The sequence below is a fragment of the Prionailurus bengalensis genome, chromosome C2 (assembly GCF_016509475.1).
Source record: "Prionailurus bengalensis isolate Pbe53 chromosome C2, Fcat_Pben_1.1_paternal_pri, whole genome shotgun sequence".
In the NCBI taxonomy this organism is placed as follows: Eukaryota; Metazoa; Chordata; class Mammalia; order Carnivora; family Felidae; genus Prionailurus; species Prionailurus bengalensis.
Window position 1 is genome coordinate 127,745,769 of NC_057350.1, and position 19,923 is coordinate 127,765,691.

The 19,923-nt window shown below is 40.2% G+C and overlaps 1 protein-coding gene across 2 annotated transcripts in view; it reads right to left on the reverse strand.

The window, feature by feature from the left end:
- The window catches only part of PCCB (propionyl-CoA carboxylase subunit beta), a 97,054-nt gene that overhangs the window by 18,879 nt on the left and 58,252 nt on the right, over positions 1 to 19,923 (reverse strand). For both annotated transcript variants that reach the window (XM_043595336.1, XM_043595337.1), the window contains 2 exons: positions 18,907 to 19,027; positions 16,807 to 16,888 (listed from right to left, as the gene is read on the reverse strand). In XM_043595336.1, the coding sequence (XP_043451271.1) occupies positions 16,807 to 16,888; positions 18,907 to 19,027 (203 nt within the window). The remainder of the gene's footprint in view (positions 1 to 16,806; positions 16,889 to 18,906; positions 19,028 to 19,923) is intronic.

Genomic DNA, 19,923 nt, shown 5'->3' on the forward strand with positions numbered 1-19,923 from the left:
TTTTCTATCAATTTTGGTCTTTATTTCCTCAATTTTTAAGAGGTTTTTAAAAACATATTAGGGATATTATCTTTTATTTGTGATGTACACTGCAAATATTTCCTCCTACTTGGTTGTCTTTTAACTTTCTTTATAGATTTTTAAATTCTTTACACAGTCACACTTACCACTTTTTTTTAAACAAAACTGAAATTGGATTTTGAGTCATATTCAAAATCCTTTCGTTACCTTCCCCTGAAGTTAAGGAAATCCATCTACACATTCTTTTAATGCTTACATGAATTTCACTTATTATATTTAGTTCTCTGATCTATCTGTAGTTCATTTTTGTGTATGATATAAAGTACAAATCTAATTTTATATTTTTCTAACCAGCTAGCTACCTAGTTGTTCACCACCATTTATTAAAAAACTAATCTTTGGGGTTCCTGGGTGGCTCAGTTGGTTGAGTGTCCTACTCTTGATCTCTGCTCAGGTCATCATCTCCTGGTTTGTGACTTTGAGCCCCGCATTGGGCTCTGCTCTGATGGCATGGAGCCTGCCTGGGATTCTGTCTCTCCCTCTCTGCCCCTCCCTGGCTCTTTTTTTTTTTTTTTCCTCTTCCTCTAACTTAAAAAAAAAAAAAAAGTTTAAAAAGCTAATCTTTGCTCCTAGAATTTGAGATAATCTTACCGTATTACCTATATTCTATATGTACTTGGATCTACTTCTAGATTTTCTATTCTGTCCCACTGGTTTATGGAACAGTACCACACTGTTTTAATTACAGTATGCTTTAATATGGGATATGGCCATAGTCTTTCTTTTGTGGTATATTCCTAGTTATTCTTATTCATATGAACATCTTTTTCTTAAACTAAGGGAAAATTTAGGGTTTTTTTTTTTTTAATTAAAAAAATTTTTTTTAATATTTATTTTTGAGAGAGAGCATGCACGCAAGCACGAGCAGGTGAGGGAAGAAAGAGAGGAAAACAGAATCTGAAGCAGGATCCAGGCTCTGAGCTATCTGCACAGAGCCTGACAAGGGGCTCAAACCCATGAACTGCAAGATCATGACCTGAGCCTAAGTCAGATGCTCAACCAACTGAGCCACCCAGGCACCCTTTTAGTCTTCTTTTTAAATCAGTCTAATTTAAAAACAAGTTGAAGTGAATCCCTATGAACTTTTCTATGAACTTGTCTAGATGTATTTTAAAATTTTTGTTTCAGGGGCACCTGGGTGGCTCAGTCTGATTAAGCACCTGACTTCAGCTCGGGTCATGATTTCACGGTTCATGAGTTTCAAGGCCTGCATCGGGCTCTGTGCTGACAGCTGGGAGCCTGAAGCCCCTTCAGATTCTGGGTCTCTGTCTCTACCCCTTCCAATTGCACTCACATGCGTGCTCGCTCTCTCTCTCTCAAAAATAAACATTAAGAAAACTTTTTAAAGATTGCTTTAAATTTACAAACTACCTCAGGAAGAACTGTTTTTATGATGTTAACTCAACAACCAGAACAAGGAATGTCTCTTCATTTGTTCGTCTACTATTATATCTTTCAGAATTTTAAAAATTTCTCCCATAGGGTTACTACTAAATACTTAAACTTCTTTCTTTGTATGCTACCATAATTGGTTATTGTGTTGATGACAATATGTATATGTCAATTTTATATCTTTTTCCCTGGTTATTGTTTCCGTTTCATCATACATTCCGTAGCATTTTTTTAGTATACCAGATCAACTACAAATGTAGCTTAGCTTCTTTTCCAAGGCTTTTGCCTTTAGGTGATCCACTTCTTGTCTCATTGCATTGGCTAATATCTCTAGTAAAACGTTAATAGTGGAAATAGTAGGATTCCAACTTTGTAGACAGAAGGGAGCAGTATGTGCACTTGAAAAAAATGTGTATTCTGTTTTTGAATGAAATGTTCTATATATGTCTATTTTTTATATCATTTAAGGAAATATTCACATTTGCTTATTGATTTTCTGTCTAGATGATGTATTCCACTGGTGTAAGTGGGGTATTAAATTTCCTTGCTATTACCATAACTGTCAATTTCTTTATGTCTGTTAACATTTGCTTTTATGTATTTAGGTGCTCCAGGGTTGGGTGCATAGATATTTAAAATTGTTATATTTTCTTGTTGGATTGGTCTCTTTAACATTATGTAAGGGCCTTTTTGTCTCTTTTCTTTTTCTTTCATGACTCTGGCTAAGGTTTACCTATTTTGTCGATCTATTCAAAGAATCAGCTATTGTTTTCAGTGATCTTTTCTGTTTTAAGTCTCCAATTATTTCTATCTGATCTTTATCATTTTTTTCCTTCTACTAACTTTGGGCTTTGTTCGTTTTTTTGTTGGTTTTTTTTTTTTTTTTTTTTTTTAGCTCCTTTATGCCTAGGGTTATAGTGTTTGAGATTTTTCTGATTCCTGAGGTAGGACTATATCCCTATAAATTTCCCTCTTAGAACTGCTTTTGCTATGTCACAAAGACTTTGGACCATTGTATTTTCAGTTTTCCTAATGTATTTTTTTATTTTATCTTTGGTTTTCTTGTTGACTTACTGATTTTTTTAATAGCATGTTGTTTAGCCTCCATTTGTTTATAGTTTTTGTTCCTCCCACCTCACCCCAGTAATTGATTTCTGGTTTCATACTGTGGTGGTTGGAAAAGATGAATGACATTTCAGTCTTGTTAAATTTACTGAGATTTATTTGGTGACCTAACATATGATCTCTCCTTAAGAATGTTTCATGGGCACTTGAGGGGGCACCTGGGTGGCTCAGTCAGTTAAGCATCCGACTTTGGCTCAGGTCATGATCTCACAGTTTGTGAGATCGAACCCCACATCAGGCTCCATGCTGACAATGCAGAGCCTGCTTGGGACGCTCTCTCCCATCCCTCACTCGCGGTCTCTCTCAAAATAAACAAACGTAAAAAAAAAAAAAGAATTTAAGATAAGAATGTTTCATATGCACTTGAAAAGCATGTGTATTCTGTATTTGGATGAAATATACTATATATGTGTATTTTTATGTATCATTTAAGGCTACTGTTTCCTTATTGATTTTCTGTCTGATCTATTCCAGTAGTGTAAGTGAAAGAAAAAAATTATAAAAGATCGGACAGAAAGAAATGGAGACTTAAAAAAAAAATAGAAAAGATCACTGAAACCAAAAACTGGTTCTTTGAAAATATAAAAGAGGTTAACCTTAGCCAGAGTCATGAAGGAAAAAGAAAAAAAGAGGACCCAAAGAAATAAAATCAAAAATAAGTAACAACCCATGCCATGGAAATACAAAGTATTTTAAGAGACTACTAGGAAAAATTATACACCAACAAATTGGATAACGTAGAAAACATGGGTAAATTCCTAGAAACATACAACCTTTCAAAACTGGATCAGGAAGAAATTGAGAATCTGAACAGATTAATTACTAATATCAAAACAATTCATAATCAAAAAACCCCTAACACAAGCCCAGTACCAAATGGATTGACAATTGAATTCTACCAAACATTTAAAGAATTAATACTGGGGCACCTGGGTGGCTCAGTCAGTTAAGCATCTGACTTTAGCTCAGTTCATGATCTTGCAGTTCATGAGTTCAAGCCCTGCATCAGGCTCGCTGCTGTCAGCATGGAGCCTGCTTTGAATCTTCTGTCCCCCTTTTCTCTCTGCCCCTTCCCCATGTGCTCGCTCGCTCTCTCTCTCTCTCTCGCTCCAAAATAAAGATTAAAAAAAATTTGTTTTAATTAATACCTATTTTCCACAAAGTACAAAAAAAAAAAAAAGAGGAAAGCTTCCAAATGACATTTTATGCAGCCAGTATTAACATACTGATCCATACCATACCATACTGTCATACCAAAGCCAGACAAACACTTCACAAAAAAAGAAAACCACAGGCTAATACCCCTGATCAACATCAATGCAAAAATCCTCAACAAAATAATAGGAAACTTCATTAAACAATACATTATTTTAACTAGATCACTCACCACGATCAAGTGAGATTTATTCTGGGGAAACAAGAATGGTTCAATATTCACAAAATCAATAACATGATACAACATATTAACAAAATGAAGGACAAAATTATATGATCATCTCAATAGATGCAGAAAAACTATTTGACAAAATTAGACATCTGTTCATGATGAAAACTCAAAAACTAAAAGGCAGCCTATGGAATGGGAGAAGATATTTGCAAACAACATATCTGATAAAGCGTTAGTATCCAAAATCTATAAAGAACTTATCAAACTCAACACCGAAGAAAACAAATAACCCAGTTAAGAAATGGGCAAAAGACATGAATAGACACTTCTCCAAAGAAGACATCCAGATGGCTAATGGACACATGAAAAGATACTCAACATCATTCATAATCCAGGAAATACAAATCAAAACCATAATGAGATCAATCTCACACCTGTCAGAATGGTTAAAATTAACACAAGAAACAGGTGTTGGCAACGATGTGGAGAAACAAGAACCCTCTTGCACTGTTAATGGGAATGCAAACTGGTGCAGCCACTGTGGAAAACAGTATGGAAGTTCCTCAGAAAGTTAAAAATAGACCTACCCTAAGATCCAGCAGTTGTACTGCTAGGTATTTACCCAAAAGGTATAAAAATATGGATTCAAAGGAGTAATAACATGCACCCCAATGTTTATAGCTGCATTATCAACTGCCAAACTATGGAGAGAGCCCAAATGTCCACAGACTGATGAAGGATAAAGAAGATAAGGTATACATACACAATAGAATATTACTCAGCCATCACAAAGGGTGAAATCTTGCCATCTGCAACAACATGGATGGAGCTAGAGTATATTATGCTAAGCAAAATAAGTCAGAGAAAGATAAATACCATATGATTTCACTCATATGTGGAATTTAAGAAACCAAAGAGATGAACACATGGGAGTGGGGAGAAAAGAAAGAGGGGAAACAAACCAAAAAAGACTCTTAACAATAGAGACAAACCGAGGGTTGATGGAGGGAGGTGAATAGGGGATGGGCTAGATGGGTGATGGGTATTAAGGAGGGTACTTGTTATGATGAGCACTGGATGTTGTATATATTTGATGGATCACTGAATTCTACCCATGAAACCATATTGCACTGTATGTCAACTAACTAGAATTTAAACGTTTGAAAAAAATTTTTTAACTCCAGAAAATTAGTTTAAAAAAATTTTAACGTTTATTTATTTTTGAGAGAGGGGGCAAAGGAGGGAGGGAGGGCAAGCGAGCATGAGCCAAGCAGGGGCAGAAAGAGGGGGACAGAGAATCCAAAGCAGGCTTCACACTGTGAGCACAAAGCCCACTGAAGGGCTTGAACTCACGCCTGTGGTATCATGACCTGCGCCAAAATCAAAAGTCAGCCTCCCAACCAATTGAACCACCCAGGCACCCAAGAAAATGAGTTTAGAGGGAACATACCTCAACATAATAAAACCCATACAAGAAAAACCCACAGCTAACATCATACTCAATGGTGAAAAACTGAGAGTTTTTTAAGATTAGGTACAAGTTGGAAATCTACACTCTCATTTTTATTCAACATAGTATTGAAAGTACTAGCCACAGCAATCAGACAAGAAATAAAAGGCATCAAAATTATAAGGAAGAAGTGAAATGTCATTATTTGCAGCTGAAATGATATTACACATAGAATATCCTAAAGACTCCATTGAAATACTATTAGAATAAATGAATTCAGCAGTCACAGGATGCAAAATACAAAGAAATCTCTTGTATCTCCATATACTAGTAACAAAGTAGCAGAGAAATTAAAAAAATTCCATTTATAACTGCACCAAAAAGAATAAAATACACAAGAACCAACTTAGCAAGGAGGTGAAAGACCAGTACCCTGCAAACTAAAACACTGATAAAAGATGATGGGGCACCTGGGTGGCTCAGTCAGTTAAGCATCCAACTAGGTTCTGGTAATGTTCTCATGGCTTGTAGGTTTGACCCCCGCATCCAGCTCTGTGCTAACAACTCAAAGTCTGGAGCCTGCTTTGGATTCTATGTCGCCTTCTCTCACTCTCTCTGTCCCTCCCCCACCTGTGCTCTGTTCCCCAAAAATAAACAAACATTAAAAATAAACAAATAAATAAACCACGGATGAAAGAAACTAAAGATGACACAAACAAATAGAAATGTATTCTATGCTCATGGACTGGAAAAATTACTATCGTTACAATACCCACATTACCCAAAGCAATCTACAGTTTCAATTCAATCCCTATCAAAGATACCAATTGTATGTTTCACAATACTAGAATAAATTATCCTGAAATTCATATTAAACATAGCCAAAACAATCTTGAGAAAAAAAGAACAAAGTTGGGAGTAACACAATCCCAGATTTCAAACTGTATCACATAACTATAATAAGCAAAGCAGGATGGCACTGGCACAAAAACAGACACATAGATCAATGGAAGAAGAGAAAGTCCAGAAATAAACTCTCACTTATGCAATAAATGGGGAAAAGACAGTCTCTTCAATAAATGGCACTGGGAAAACTGAACGGTTACATCCAAAAGAATGAAACTCAACCACTTTTTTACATCATAGACAAAAATAAACTTAAATAAAGAACTAAATATGAGACCTGAAAATAAGGAACTACTAGAAGAAAACATAGCCAGTAATTTCTTTGACATCAGCCTTAGCAACATTTGTCTAGATGTGTCTCCTCAGGTAAGGAAAACAAAAATAAACTACTGGGACTATACCAAATAAAAAAGCTTTTGCACAGCAAGAGAAACCATCAACAAAAATAAAAGGCAACCTACTGAATGGGAAAAGACATTTGCAAATGATATATCCAACAAGGGGTTAATATCCAAACTGTAGAAAGAACTTCTTTGACTCCACACCAAGAAACCTATCAATCCAATTAAAAAAGAGATCTGAATAGACATTTTTCCAGGAAGACATACAGACTTAACAGACACATGAAAAGATGCTCAACTTCACTCATCAGGGAAATGTAAATCATTTCCACAATGAGATATCACTTCACATCTGTTAGAATGGATAGTAGCAAGAAGACAAGAAATAACAGGTGTTGGCAAGGATACAGAGAAAAAGGAACACTTTTGCACTGTTGATGAAAAAGTAAACTGGTGCAGCCACTGTGGAAAACTGTATAGAGGTTCCTCAAAAAATTAAAAATAGAAATACCATATGTTCCAGGGACACCTGGGTGACTCAGTCAGTTAAGCATCTGACTCTTGATTTCAGCTCAGGTCATGATCTCATGGTTCGTGAGACTGAGCCCCACATCAGACTCTGCACTGACAGCATAAAGCCTGCTTAAGATTCTCTCTCTCTCTCTCTCTCTCTCTCTCTCTCTCTCTCTCTTTCTGCCTCTCTTCTCCCCCACCCCCGTCTCTCTCTCTCTCTCTCAAAATATTAAAAAAAAGAATGAGAGATCTTGCTATTTGTGATAATATAGGTGGACCTAGAAAGTGACTTAAGTCAGACAAAGTCAAATACCATAGGATTTCATTTATATGTGGAATCTAAAAAGCAAAACAAACAAAAATCAGAAACAGACCTATAAATACAAAGAACTGGTAGTTGCCAGAGGGGAGGGGTGTAAGTAATGGGCCAAATGGGTGAAGGCAAATGGGAGGTATAGGTTTCCAGTTGTGGAATGAATAATTCATGAGGATGAAAGGTACAGCACAGGAAATACAGTCAAAGGTATTAGAACAGCATTCTATAGTGACAGATGGCAGCTACACATGTGGTTATTAGCACAGCATAGTGTACAGAGTTGTCAACTCATTATGTTCTACACCTGAGATTAATGTAACTTTGTGTTAACCATACCCCACTTAAAAAAAAAAAAAGCTAAAACAAGAAATATCAGAGAAAACCACTGTAATAGATTTCATTAAACTTGTGAGACTACAGTGCAAAACCCTATGCAGATAAAATGGAATACCTAGAAGAAATAATTTTTTTTTTTTTACAAATTTACCTCATCTGATCCCAAAAATAAAGTTTAAAGAGCCATTAACATTAAAGACTAGAGGAAGTTATCAAAAAGCCACTCCTCCCTTACACAAAAGACACTAGGTCCTGACAATTTCACGAGAGAACCTCTACCGTATCTTTTTTTTTTTTTTTTTTTTTTTTTTTTTTTTTTTAACGTTTATTTATTTTTGGGACAGAGAGAGACAGAGCATGAACGGGGGAGGGGCAGAGAGAGAGGGAGACACAGAATTGGAAACAGGCTCCAGGCTCTGAGCCATCAGCCCAGAGCCTGATGCGGGGCTCGAACTCACGGACCGCGAGATCGTGACCTGGCTGAAGTCGGACGCTTAACCGACTGCGCCACCCAGGCGCCCCACCTCTACCGTATCTTTTAAGAGCAGATAATCCCAATGCCATTTAAATTATTAGAACATAGAAAATCTGCAAATTCTTTTAGGACACTTAATGAACTTAATTGTGTTCTCACCATTCCAAATTCATAGGTTGAAGCCTAACCCCCAATGTGACTGTATTTGGTAAGAGAGCCTTTAAGGAGATAAAGTTATTTAAATGAGGTCATAAGGGTGGTGCCCTAATATGACAGAACTGGTGTCTTTATAAGAGAAAGAGACACCAGTTCTTTCCTCGCACACACAGAAGAAAGGCTACAACAGGAAACAGCATGAAGAAAGCCATCTACACCCCCAGGAAGACAAGCCTCGCCAGAAATTAAGCCTGTTGTTAATTTGGTCTTGGATTTCTAGCCTCCAGAAATATGAGAAAATTAATTTCTGTTGTTTAAGCAATCCAGTCTCTGGTATTTTGTTATGGCAGCGCTAACAGACTAATACATGAAATAAGCACACCATGGATACCAAAAAACCTAAGTTTAAAATACATCAAAAAACGGGGCGCCTGGGTGGCTCAGTCAGTTGAGCATCCGACTTTGGCTCAGGTCATGATCTCGCGGTTCGTGAGTTTGAGCCCCACGTCGGGCTCTGGTGCTGACAGCTCAGGGCCTGGAGCCTGCTTCAGATTCTGCATCCCCCTTTCTCTCCACCCCACCCCTGCTTGTGCTCTGTCTCTCTCTTTCAAAAATGAATAAACATAAAAAAATTTTTTAAATACCTCAAAAAAAAATCAGCAAATCAGCTCATATCACATGACATTGATGCAAATATCCAAAATAAGATATTAACAAAATATCAAATTCCTTTTACTCAGGAATGTAAGAAGAGTTTAATATTAGTAAATCTATTAAGATAAATTTATAAATAGATCTAGGGGGAAAAAAGATCATTTCCGTAAATGCTGAAAGCATTTAAAAGATAATCAATACTTCCGTGATTTAAGAAAAAACAGGTAAACAAGAACAAAAATTAAAATAGAAACCAGTCATAGCTTTGTTAACATGAAAAAAAGATAAAATCAGAAAACACTAATGGCAGTCTCTCTGAAGTTAGCAACAAGACAAATATGCCCACTATCACAACCATTACTCGTCACTGTGATAAAATCTGGAGCTACAGGGGCACTAGGTGGCTCAGTCAGTTAAGCGTCTGACTCTTGATTTCAGTTCAGGTCATGATCTCATGATTCATGAGTTTGAAACCATTGATGGGCTCTGTACGGACAGCGTGGAGCCTGCTTGGGATTCTCTCCCCCGCTCTGCCCCTCCCCTGCTCATGCTCTATCTCTCTCTCAGAATAAATAAACATGAAAAAAATTTTGGAGCTATAGACAACTCAAGTGGACAAGACAAAGAAAGGGCATGGGGGTGCACATCTGGCCTATTCACTAGAATGTGACTTGTGCTCTTGGTCTTGGGTTTGTGAGTTCAAGCCCTAAGATGGGCATGGAGCCTACATTAAAAAATAATCAAAAATTGAGGTGCCTGGGTGGCTCAGTCAGTTGAGCATCTGACACCAGCTCAGGTCATGATCTCACAGTTGGTGGGTTCAAGCCCCATGTCAGGCTCTGGGCTGACAGCTCAGAGCATGGAGCCTGCTTCAGATTCTGTGTCTCCATCTCTCTCCCTGCCCCTCCCTCACTCATGCTCTGTCTCGGAAAAATAAATAAAAATGTTAAGAAAAAAATTTCTTAATAAAAAATAAAGGGCAAAAATAATTGCCAAGGAAAAGATAGAACTATTTTCATGTAATTACCATTTGGAGAAGATGGCAAAGTAGAAGGACCCTAAGCTCACCTCGTCCCATACATATACAACACAGTAACATTCATACTAGCATAAATAATCCAGAAAACAACCTGAAGACTGGCCAAAACTCCACAACTAAAGGTAGAAAAGAAGACACATCAAAGAAGGTAGGAAGGGTAAAGACACTGTCAGAAGGGAAACGGACTGTGGCCATCCATGGTGGTGAGAAAGCCAGTGGCTGGACAAGGGTGAAAAACACTTTCACACTGAGGAGCCCACACAGGGAAGATGAATCCCCATAATATTTGGCTTTGTAAGTGAGAAGGGCTGGAGTCCACAGGTGAACACCCAACTCTTGATTTTGGCTCAGGTCATCATCTCAGGGTCATGGGACTGAGCCCCATGTCAGACTCTACACTGAGTATAAAGCATGCTTAAGATTCTCTTTCTCTCTACTCCTCTTCCCCTCTCCCATACTCCTGCTTTCTCTCTAAACTAAAACAAAATTTTTTAAATGAAAAGGGCTGAATTTTGTGAGTTCTTAAAACCAGTAAGACTTGAAGCATGGAATTCTTATTTTATTATTTTTTAATACTTATCTATTTTTGAGACAGAGAGAGAGAGAGAGAGAGAGAGAGCACACAAGCAAGCAGGGGAGGAGCAGAGAGAGAGGGAGAGACAGGATCTGAAGTAGGCTCCATGCTAACAGCAGAGAGCCCCATGCGGGACTCCAACTCATGAACCATGAGATCATGACCTGAGCCTAAGTCAGACACTTAACTGACTGAGCCACCCAGGTGCCCCAAAGCCTGGAATTTTTAAAATTGGAGGGCTGGGCTCTGGGAGAGCCAGGAGGGCTTAGGAATTAGATTTCCCCACCCTTAACAATACAGAACAACAGCCCTCAGATATACAGCCTGGAAAAAGCAGTTTGAAAACTGCTGGGGCAGACAGGAGGGAGAGTGATTTACTCATCTCAGAGCAAGGCCCAGAGACAGAGGGATCAAAGGGAGACCCCCCCCAAGAACAAAGGAACTTTTATGTGCCATTTCTCTCCCCCACACTCCCCAGCACAAACACAGGGCAACCTACGGGGATCACTGTAGTGAGGACACAAACTTACTTACACCAAGCCCCACCCTCTCTGTGCTTCAGTGGATCTGCCCATCCCAGTCAGTCTTGCTTCAGTCCCCCAGAAGACTGGCACAAACCACACCAACTCGTCTCCCAAATGGTACATTTTGCAGGACCTCAGTTCTGGCAGCAGTGGCAGGTCTCATTTTATAAGCAGACCAGCACACACCTGGTTATAAAATACATCCCAGCCCTGCTGGGGATGAAACAGTGCCCACAATAGGCAAAGACAGTCTCTGCAGACAACTAGACTGAAGGAAAAAGAGACCAAGACTCAATAGAAGAGCATACGCAACACAAACAGGAGACACCCCTAAAACACCAGGCTCTGGCGAACAGGGACACTACACTGCAGGGCACTACAGGATCTCTTCTTCATAGGGCTATTACCTTTAAGAACATGAGACATAGCTGATTCTCCTAACACACAGAAAAAGACAGAGTTAGATAAAATGAAGAGACAGAGGAATATGTCCCAAATGACAGAATAGGCCAAAACCATACCAAGAGACTTAAGTGAAATGGATATAACTAATATGCCTGATAGAGAATATAAAGTCATGATAAAGATACTCACTGAACTTGAGAAAAGAGTACAGGACATTAGTCAGACCCTTAACAAAGAGATAAGGACTAGGGGCATCTGGGTGGCTTAGTCAGTTAAGTGTCTGACTCTTGATTTTGGTCAGGTTATTAACTCATGGTTTGGGAGTCTGAGCCCCTCATTGGGCTCTAAGCTGACAGTGCAGAGCCTGCTTGGGATTTTCTCTCTCTCCCCATTGCTCTCTGCCCCTCCCCCACTCATGCTTGTGCTCTCTCAACATAAATTTTTTAAAAACTTTAAAAACACAAAGATATAAAGACTGAATCAGAGATTATGAACACAATAAGTGAAATTAAAAATAAATTTGATGGAATAAATAGACTGGATAAAGGAATGAATTAATGATGTGGAAGACAGAGTAATGGAAAGTAACCATGCTGAATAAATGAAAGGAAAAAAATTATGCAAATTGAAAACAGTCTGAGATCTCAGTGACTCAATCAAGCATAATCATATCTGCATTATAGATCCACAAGAAGAGACAAAGCAGGCAGAAAATTTATTTGAAGAAGTAATAGCTAAAAACATCACTAATCTTGGGAAAGAAACAGATATCCAGATGCAAAAGGTACAGAGAGCACCCCCTACCCCCAAAAATCAACACAAGGCAGTCCACACCAAGACACACAGTAATTAAAATGGCAAAAGCAGTGCAAAGAAAAACTTTTAAAAGCACCAAGAGGAAAAAAAAAATAGTTACATATAAGGGGAAACCCTGTAACATCAGTGGATTTTTAAGGAAAAACTGCAGACCAGAAGGAAGTGGCATGACATATTCAAAGTGCTGAAAGAGAAAAATCTGCAGCCAAGAATATGCTATCCAGCAAGGCCATCACTCAGAATAGAAGGAAAGATAAAGAGTTTCCCAGACAAACAAATACGAAAGGAGTTCATGACTACTAAAGCAGCCCTGCAAGAAATATAAGAGGACTCTTTGAGTGGGAAAGAGACCATAGGTCTCGAAAGTATAAAAAGTGAAATACTAGCAATCTGAATCCAACATTACATTAAAAAAATCAAACACCATGACGAAGTGGGATTTATTCCTGGGTTACAACAGTGGTTTAACATTTGTAAAACAATCAATAAAAGAAAGGATAAAAACCATATGAGCATTTCAATAGATGCAGAAAAAACATTTGACAAAGTACATGCATGATAAAAGCCCTTGACAAAGTAGTTTCAGAGGGAACATACCTCAACATTATAAAGGCCTCATATAAAAACCCACAGCTAACATCATACCCAATGGGAAAACATGGAGAGCTTTTCCCTTAAGGTCAGGAACAAACAGGGATGTCCACTCTCACCACTTTTATTCAACATAGTACTGGAAGTGCTAGCCACAGCAATTAGACATCTAAATAAGTAAGTAAGTAAGTAAATAAAATCCAAATTGGGAAGGAAGTAAACTTTCACTATTTGCAGATGACATGATACTATACATAGAAAACTCTGAAGACTCCACCAAAATCTACCACAATTGATAAACAATTTCAGTAAAGTCACAGGATTCAACATCAACATACAGAAATCTGATGCATTTCTACACAGTGATAATGACACAGCAGAAAGTGAAATTAAGAAATTAATCCCATTTACAACTACACCAAAACCAATAAAATATCTAGGAATAAACTTAACCAAAGAGGCAAAAGACCTGTACTCCGAAGGAATTTCAAGAGGACACAAAGAAATGGAAAGACATTCCATGCTCATAGATTATAAGAATATTGCTAAAATGTCTATACTACTCAAAGCAGTCTACAGATTTAATGCAATCCCTATCAAAATACCAACAGCATTTTCACCAAACTAGAACAATACTAAAATTTGTATGGAACCACAGAAGATATCCAAATAGCCAAAACAATCTTGAAAAAGAAAAAAACTGGAGATGATACCATTCCAGACTTGTCATTATATTACAAAGTTGTAGTAACACCAGTTGTCATATGGTATATAGAAATAGACATATAGGTCAATGGAACAGAATAGAAAACCCCGAAATAAACCCACAATATAGTCAATTAATCTTCGATAAAGGAGGAATGAATATATAATGGGAAAAAGACAGTCTCTTCAACAAATGGTATTGGGAAAACCAGACAGCTATATGCAAAAGAATGAAAGTGGACCACTTTCTTACACCATACGCAAAAATAAACTCAAAATGGATTAAAACCTAAATAGGAGACCAGAAACCTTAAAAATCCTAAGAGAGAACACAGGCAGTAGTGTCTCTGACATTGGCCATACCAACTAACATTTTTCTAGATAGATCTCCTGAGGCAAGGGAAACAAAAGCAAAAATAAACTATTGGGACTATATCAAAATGAAAAGCTTCTTCACAGTGAAGGAAACAATCAACAAAACCAAAAGGCAACCTGCTGAATAGAAGATATTTGCAAATGACATATCTGATAAAGCTAAAGTTTGCAGCCCAGCATACCAAACAGGCAAGAGCAACAGAGTTCCTGAGAGCTTCAGAGGATTCCTCTTGAATCTTTTCCCAGCTGTACTGAGATATAATTGACATATAATACTGTGTAAATTTAAGGTTGTACCCCCTTGAATCTTAATCTGACTGCTGATTAGCATACGCATGTGAACAAAGTATCCAAACTATGTAAAGAATTTATACAACTCAACACACCCGAACAAATAATCCAATTAAAAAGTAGGCAGAACACATGAATAGACATTTCACAAAGAAGATATCCAGATAGCCAACAGACACAAGAAAAGATGCTCAACATCATACATCATCAGGGAAATGCAAATCAAAACTATAATGAGATATCACCTCACACCTGTCAGAATGAAACAAGTGTTGGCAAGGATGTAAAGAAAAAGGAACCCTCGGGGAGCCTGGGTGGCTCAGTCGGTTAAGCATCCGACTTCAGCTCAGGTCATGATCTCACGGTCCGTGAGTTCGAGCCCTGCGTCGGGCTCTGTGCTGACAGCTCAGAGCCTGGAGCCTGTTTCAGATTCCATGTCTCCCTCTCTCTGACCCTCCCCCGTTCATGCTCTGTCTCCCTCTGTCTCAAAAATAAATAAAGGTTAAAAAAAAAATTTTTTTTTTTAAAAGAAAAAGGAACCCTCGTGTGCACTCGGTGGGAATACAAAGTGGTGCAGCCACTATGGAAAACGGTATGGAGGTTCCTCAAAAAGTTAAAAATAGAACTACCCTACAATCCAGCAATCGCACTATTGGGTATTTACCCAAAAAACATAAAATGCTAATTCAAAGGAATACATGTACCCTTATGTTTATAGCAGCAGTATTTACATTAGCCAAGATATGGAAGCAGCCCATCGATAGATGAATAAAGAAATGTGTGTGTGTACACACACACATGCATGTGCGCGCGCGCGCGCGCGCGCGCACACACACACACACACACACACACACACACACAGGAATATTATTCAGTCATGAAAAAGAATGAAACCTTGCCATTTGCAATGATATGCATGTAGCTAGAGAGGGAGACAACCAAAGGCCAAATTCCAGTGAGGAGGAAAAAAGAGACAAAAGAGGTTTAAATGAAAAGGAAGAAAAAGACTTGGACAGCAATTAAACACAGATATGGGTTAAGAGGGGGGTTTGCTAGCGGGACAAGTTAAAGGGAGAAGAAGTTAAGAGATTTATACAAATCAATCAAGCAAGCAAGCAAGACCCCAGATGGGGAAGGATGGTGTCAGAAGTTCAGGTAGAGGAACATCATTCTGTAAGTCTGGGGAGACATGGAAGGACAGTGGGATGCAGCAAAAGGAGAATCAGGGGACCTGATGACAGAGACCCTATTTTACCTTCTTTAAACTTAAAACTTTTCTTGGACTTAAAACTACCAATGCCATGTATACTTTTGCTCTCCATCTCTCTCAATCACACAGTGAAGTTCCGGAGGCAGGGATTTTACCCTTCATGGTGTCCTATAGTTACAGCACTGAGAACAGTGCCTGGTCATTAGTATCCAGCAGAATGGCAGAATCCAAGCTGGACCAAAAAGGCAGAGGCCAGGAGGACTAGGGGCTCCAGAGGAATGGTAAGAGTGGAACTGGAGAGTCAGGGAGCAGAGGCAGTGGGAGGGAGACAGGGGCAAGTATGCAGATATGGAGAGTCCTGAAGGCTGAGGTCAGAGAAGGGCATGCTCCTAGCGAGGTGTATTTTTCACAGCTCAAATGGTGCTCTACAGGCTGAAGAACTGAGCAATGAGGAGGAGCTGAATCTGGCCACTGCTGCTGGCTCATGCTGGTTCCCCAAAATACAGGAGAAGGGTAGCCCTAAGTCTGGGAAAGGTTGGAACACAGATGGCTCTTGGGCACATCAAGCAAGGACTGCTGAGAGCACAGCATGCACCTAAGAATGTGCAAGAGACAATGGCCGTGTCCCAGCTTGCCCCAACACTGTTTCACTTAATGATCCGGGAATCTGCCACACCGAGAAAAAGGTGGTACAAATGACTCTTATCATCCTGAGAACCACACATTCCCCCTCTAACTTGTCAAAGGATACCTTGTGTATCTCTAGAGAAACAAATGCCCTCTAGGCATAAGATTCCAAAGATACCTAACAAAAAGACTCCCTGGTTTCGACTCCAGACCTTGGGGTCATCGACTCTTCTCCCTGCACCTCACAGTGCTGTCTAAAGACCCCTGAAACCTCCTGACCCAAGTGGCTCCTCCTACCCCCAGCCCTCAGGTCCAGGAGAAGCAGTAGAAAGGCTACCGCCACTATTTCTTCCTAGAACACACTAACGACTGGCCCCTGTCCTGTGCCCAACCCATGCTCTGCCTCTGTTGCCCAATGTTAAAGCCTGTGGATTTGGCATTTCCTCCATATGCCAAAGCACAGGACCATGGATGTGGCTGAGCTAGCACAGACAAAACCAGCAGATGTGGCACTTACAGACTGTATGATGTCCACCATGTTGTAGGCTTTGGTCGATTCCAAGGGGACAATTGTGTCAAGCTCAGGAACCATACGGTCACTTTGGACAGAAAAAGAAGCAGATACAATCAAGACAGGAAGAGCCATTTGCCTTCTGTGGCTGGGGGATGGGAGAAACGTGGGAGCAGAGCTGATTCTGTCCCTGCTGGGCTTGCAAAGTAGTCCCAAAAGATGCATTCCTTTCTTACCACCATATCAAACTGAAAGGAGTTTGATATTAACCCAAAAGATCTTTGTTTTCATTCAGAGGGAAGAAACGAGCTTATTCTCCTCAATGTGGTTCCTTCATTTATCCCCTCTGAATACCTCCTACATTCCAGGTACAGTATGCGGCACTACAGGACACTGTAGTGAACAAGACACTGTTCTAGCAAGTCCTACTCTCACTTTCTGAGACACTGAAAATAAAAGAACAAGGACTTGGAAATGCAAAGGCAGAGTTCTGTTACTCAACATTGTGGGTTCATATTCCCTGTTGGAAAATAAACCTGCTAAAGCTCCTTTTTAAAAAACCAAAACTGGGGTGCCTGAGTGGCTCAGTCATTTAAGCATCTGACTCTTAATTTCAGCTAAGGTCATGAACTCATGAGATCCAAGTCCCATGTCAGGCTCTGCTCTGAGCACAGAGCCTGCTTAAGGTTCTCTCCCTCCCTCTCTTTCTGCCCTTCCTCTCTTGTGCTCATACTTTCTTTCTCTCAATAAAAAAATGAGATACAGTACATTTAATTTTTAAAAACTAAATATTAAAAAAGTAAAACTGCAGCCCCCCTGGTGGGGAGAATCACTGAGGACTAACTAGTCACCCAGGCTCATGGCGTTCTGCTTCCTCATGCACCTTTGTGGCTGAGCAGAGAGCCTGACAGGGCCCACACCCACACCACAGGAGGGCTCAGCAGCAATGTGTCACTCTCCCACATGCTCTCATCCCCTTCTGCTCATGCAGGCAGGCAGGGACTGTTCTGGCCCTGACATGTACAGCTGGGCTGAGGTTTGACTTTGGTAAAAGCCACATGCCTCAAGCCCAACTTCCCAGAGAACTCCACATAGGGGGATACTGGGTACAGCCCTACCAGATAAAGTCCTCCCTTATTTTTCATTTGCTACTTATACATACAGCTACTCTTGGATCAATGGAGAGGAGATATGACTGGAGCTAAGCAGGCTATTCAGTCATTCCTAAGCCCCTGGGCCCTAATACCTTCAAATGATGTCGTAAATTTTTCAAGAATCCCAAATAGCACAGTTGCTCAGAAAAGGACGCTGTGTCCATCGTTCTGGGCCTATGACCACCTTCCTTTTCAAGCCTACACATAATATACCACTGGTTAGGTCCCCTGAAGAGTGGGGCTGAGGCATGTGGAAGCTCAGGTCCATTCCACAGAACAGTGTCTAAAAATGGCTTCTTACTAGGAGACAGAATTCTAAATTTTTTCTGCAAAACAAAGTCCAGGCCAAGTGAGTTTGAAGTAGTTGGAGTCTGAAGTTTGAATCTCAGAATGGAAACAGAATGGAGAAGAAAACAGCCAGAGATCTGGAACAATAGTTCCCCAAATGAGCCTCTGGCTCACTTGATGATGTAACCCCATGAGGCAGTGGCCCCAATAATAAGGAGAAAGTGTTTACTAGGTGGCCAACAATACACCTTCCCCTGGACTGCCCGGGCCTCTGGCCACAAGCAGGTGGGCATAAGCACATTTTCAAAAGGGCATGCTGTCTACATCATTTCACATTTCATGGCAGAACAAAAAATATTTCCAATTCTGGACAAATCAAGACTTATAGAACTGGGGGTGGGGGCACTTTTTACTCCCAAGTTATTTTTCAGATATTACAGAGAGGAAAAAAAAAATGAATACAAATAAAATTTTTCTTTTCTTTGCTCCTGTACCCAGACATGCCACCACCATGCCAACACCTAGGAGCCTCGCTGGCTCCACTCCACAATCCACTCCAAGCTGCCCAATAGGGCAGAGCCTGGAGGTGCTGCCAGGGCAGAGGAGCCAGAAAAGGGTAAGTCAACCTGCACAACGAGAGCTGGTGCCCTGGCCTGTAACTCACCTGGGATCATGGCATTCACGGATGGGAGCTGGGTCCTGGTTGCTGAGGGGCAGATAGTTGAAGAACTCCCGGAGATTACACAAGGCATCAACATCATTTTCAAAAGCTCTGTGGGCAACACCTGAAAAAAACAGAGGGGCTATAATAGGCCTAGACACTTGTCAGCCCACAGATGCTGTTTCGTGTCCACCTGCCACTCCTAGGGCATGTTGGCAGGAGACCGTAGTAACACCTCTGTGAGGATGGGATACCACACATCTTCAGGCTGACCTCCAATTTATGCAATCTGTTCCCTCTGCTCTGTACCCACACCTCTGCAGGGTCACTCCTTTCTTTATTCCCTGCAGCCCTCATGTGTCTCCCCATCCTTGTGGGAGCTCTCTTCATACCCTTCCCTGCAGCACCGGTCTGTCCATTTCCTTGCTTCCTGCATGACATCTCCTCTAGAATATCAGCTCTAACAGGGTAGAGAACAGGCCCATCTTAAACCACTATAGTCCCACATCAAGAATTACACCTCACTACAGGTCACTTAGCTTTCAATACAGCTGAAAAACAAAAAAATAAAAGAATAATGGCTGGCACATAATGTCATGGTACTCAGCAACGGTGGAGGGGAAGGTGGGGAACCACCTGCCCTAGTGAGGAATGAAGCCATCATTCCTCAAGAATACTCTGAAATCACAGAACGGCCAAATAACGCCACAGATGTGACAAAGTAGGGCCAGAGACTCTCTCCCAGAATCCCTGCTTCCACCATTTCCCCTACCATCTCTTCTCACAGCAGCCAAACTGGGCTTTTTAAGGCAGATTATGTCATGTCTGCAAACACCCTCTTGCTGTTCACTCAACATGCCAGCCACTTCCCTTCCTCAGGGCCTTTGCATTGCCTATCCCCTCTGCCTGCAGCTTTTCTCCCTTTGGTGTTCATGCAGTTAACTCCTTCAGATCTGCTCAACTGTTACCCTCACAGTGCGGCCTGCTCTTACCACCCTATTTCAAACTACAGCAACCCCA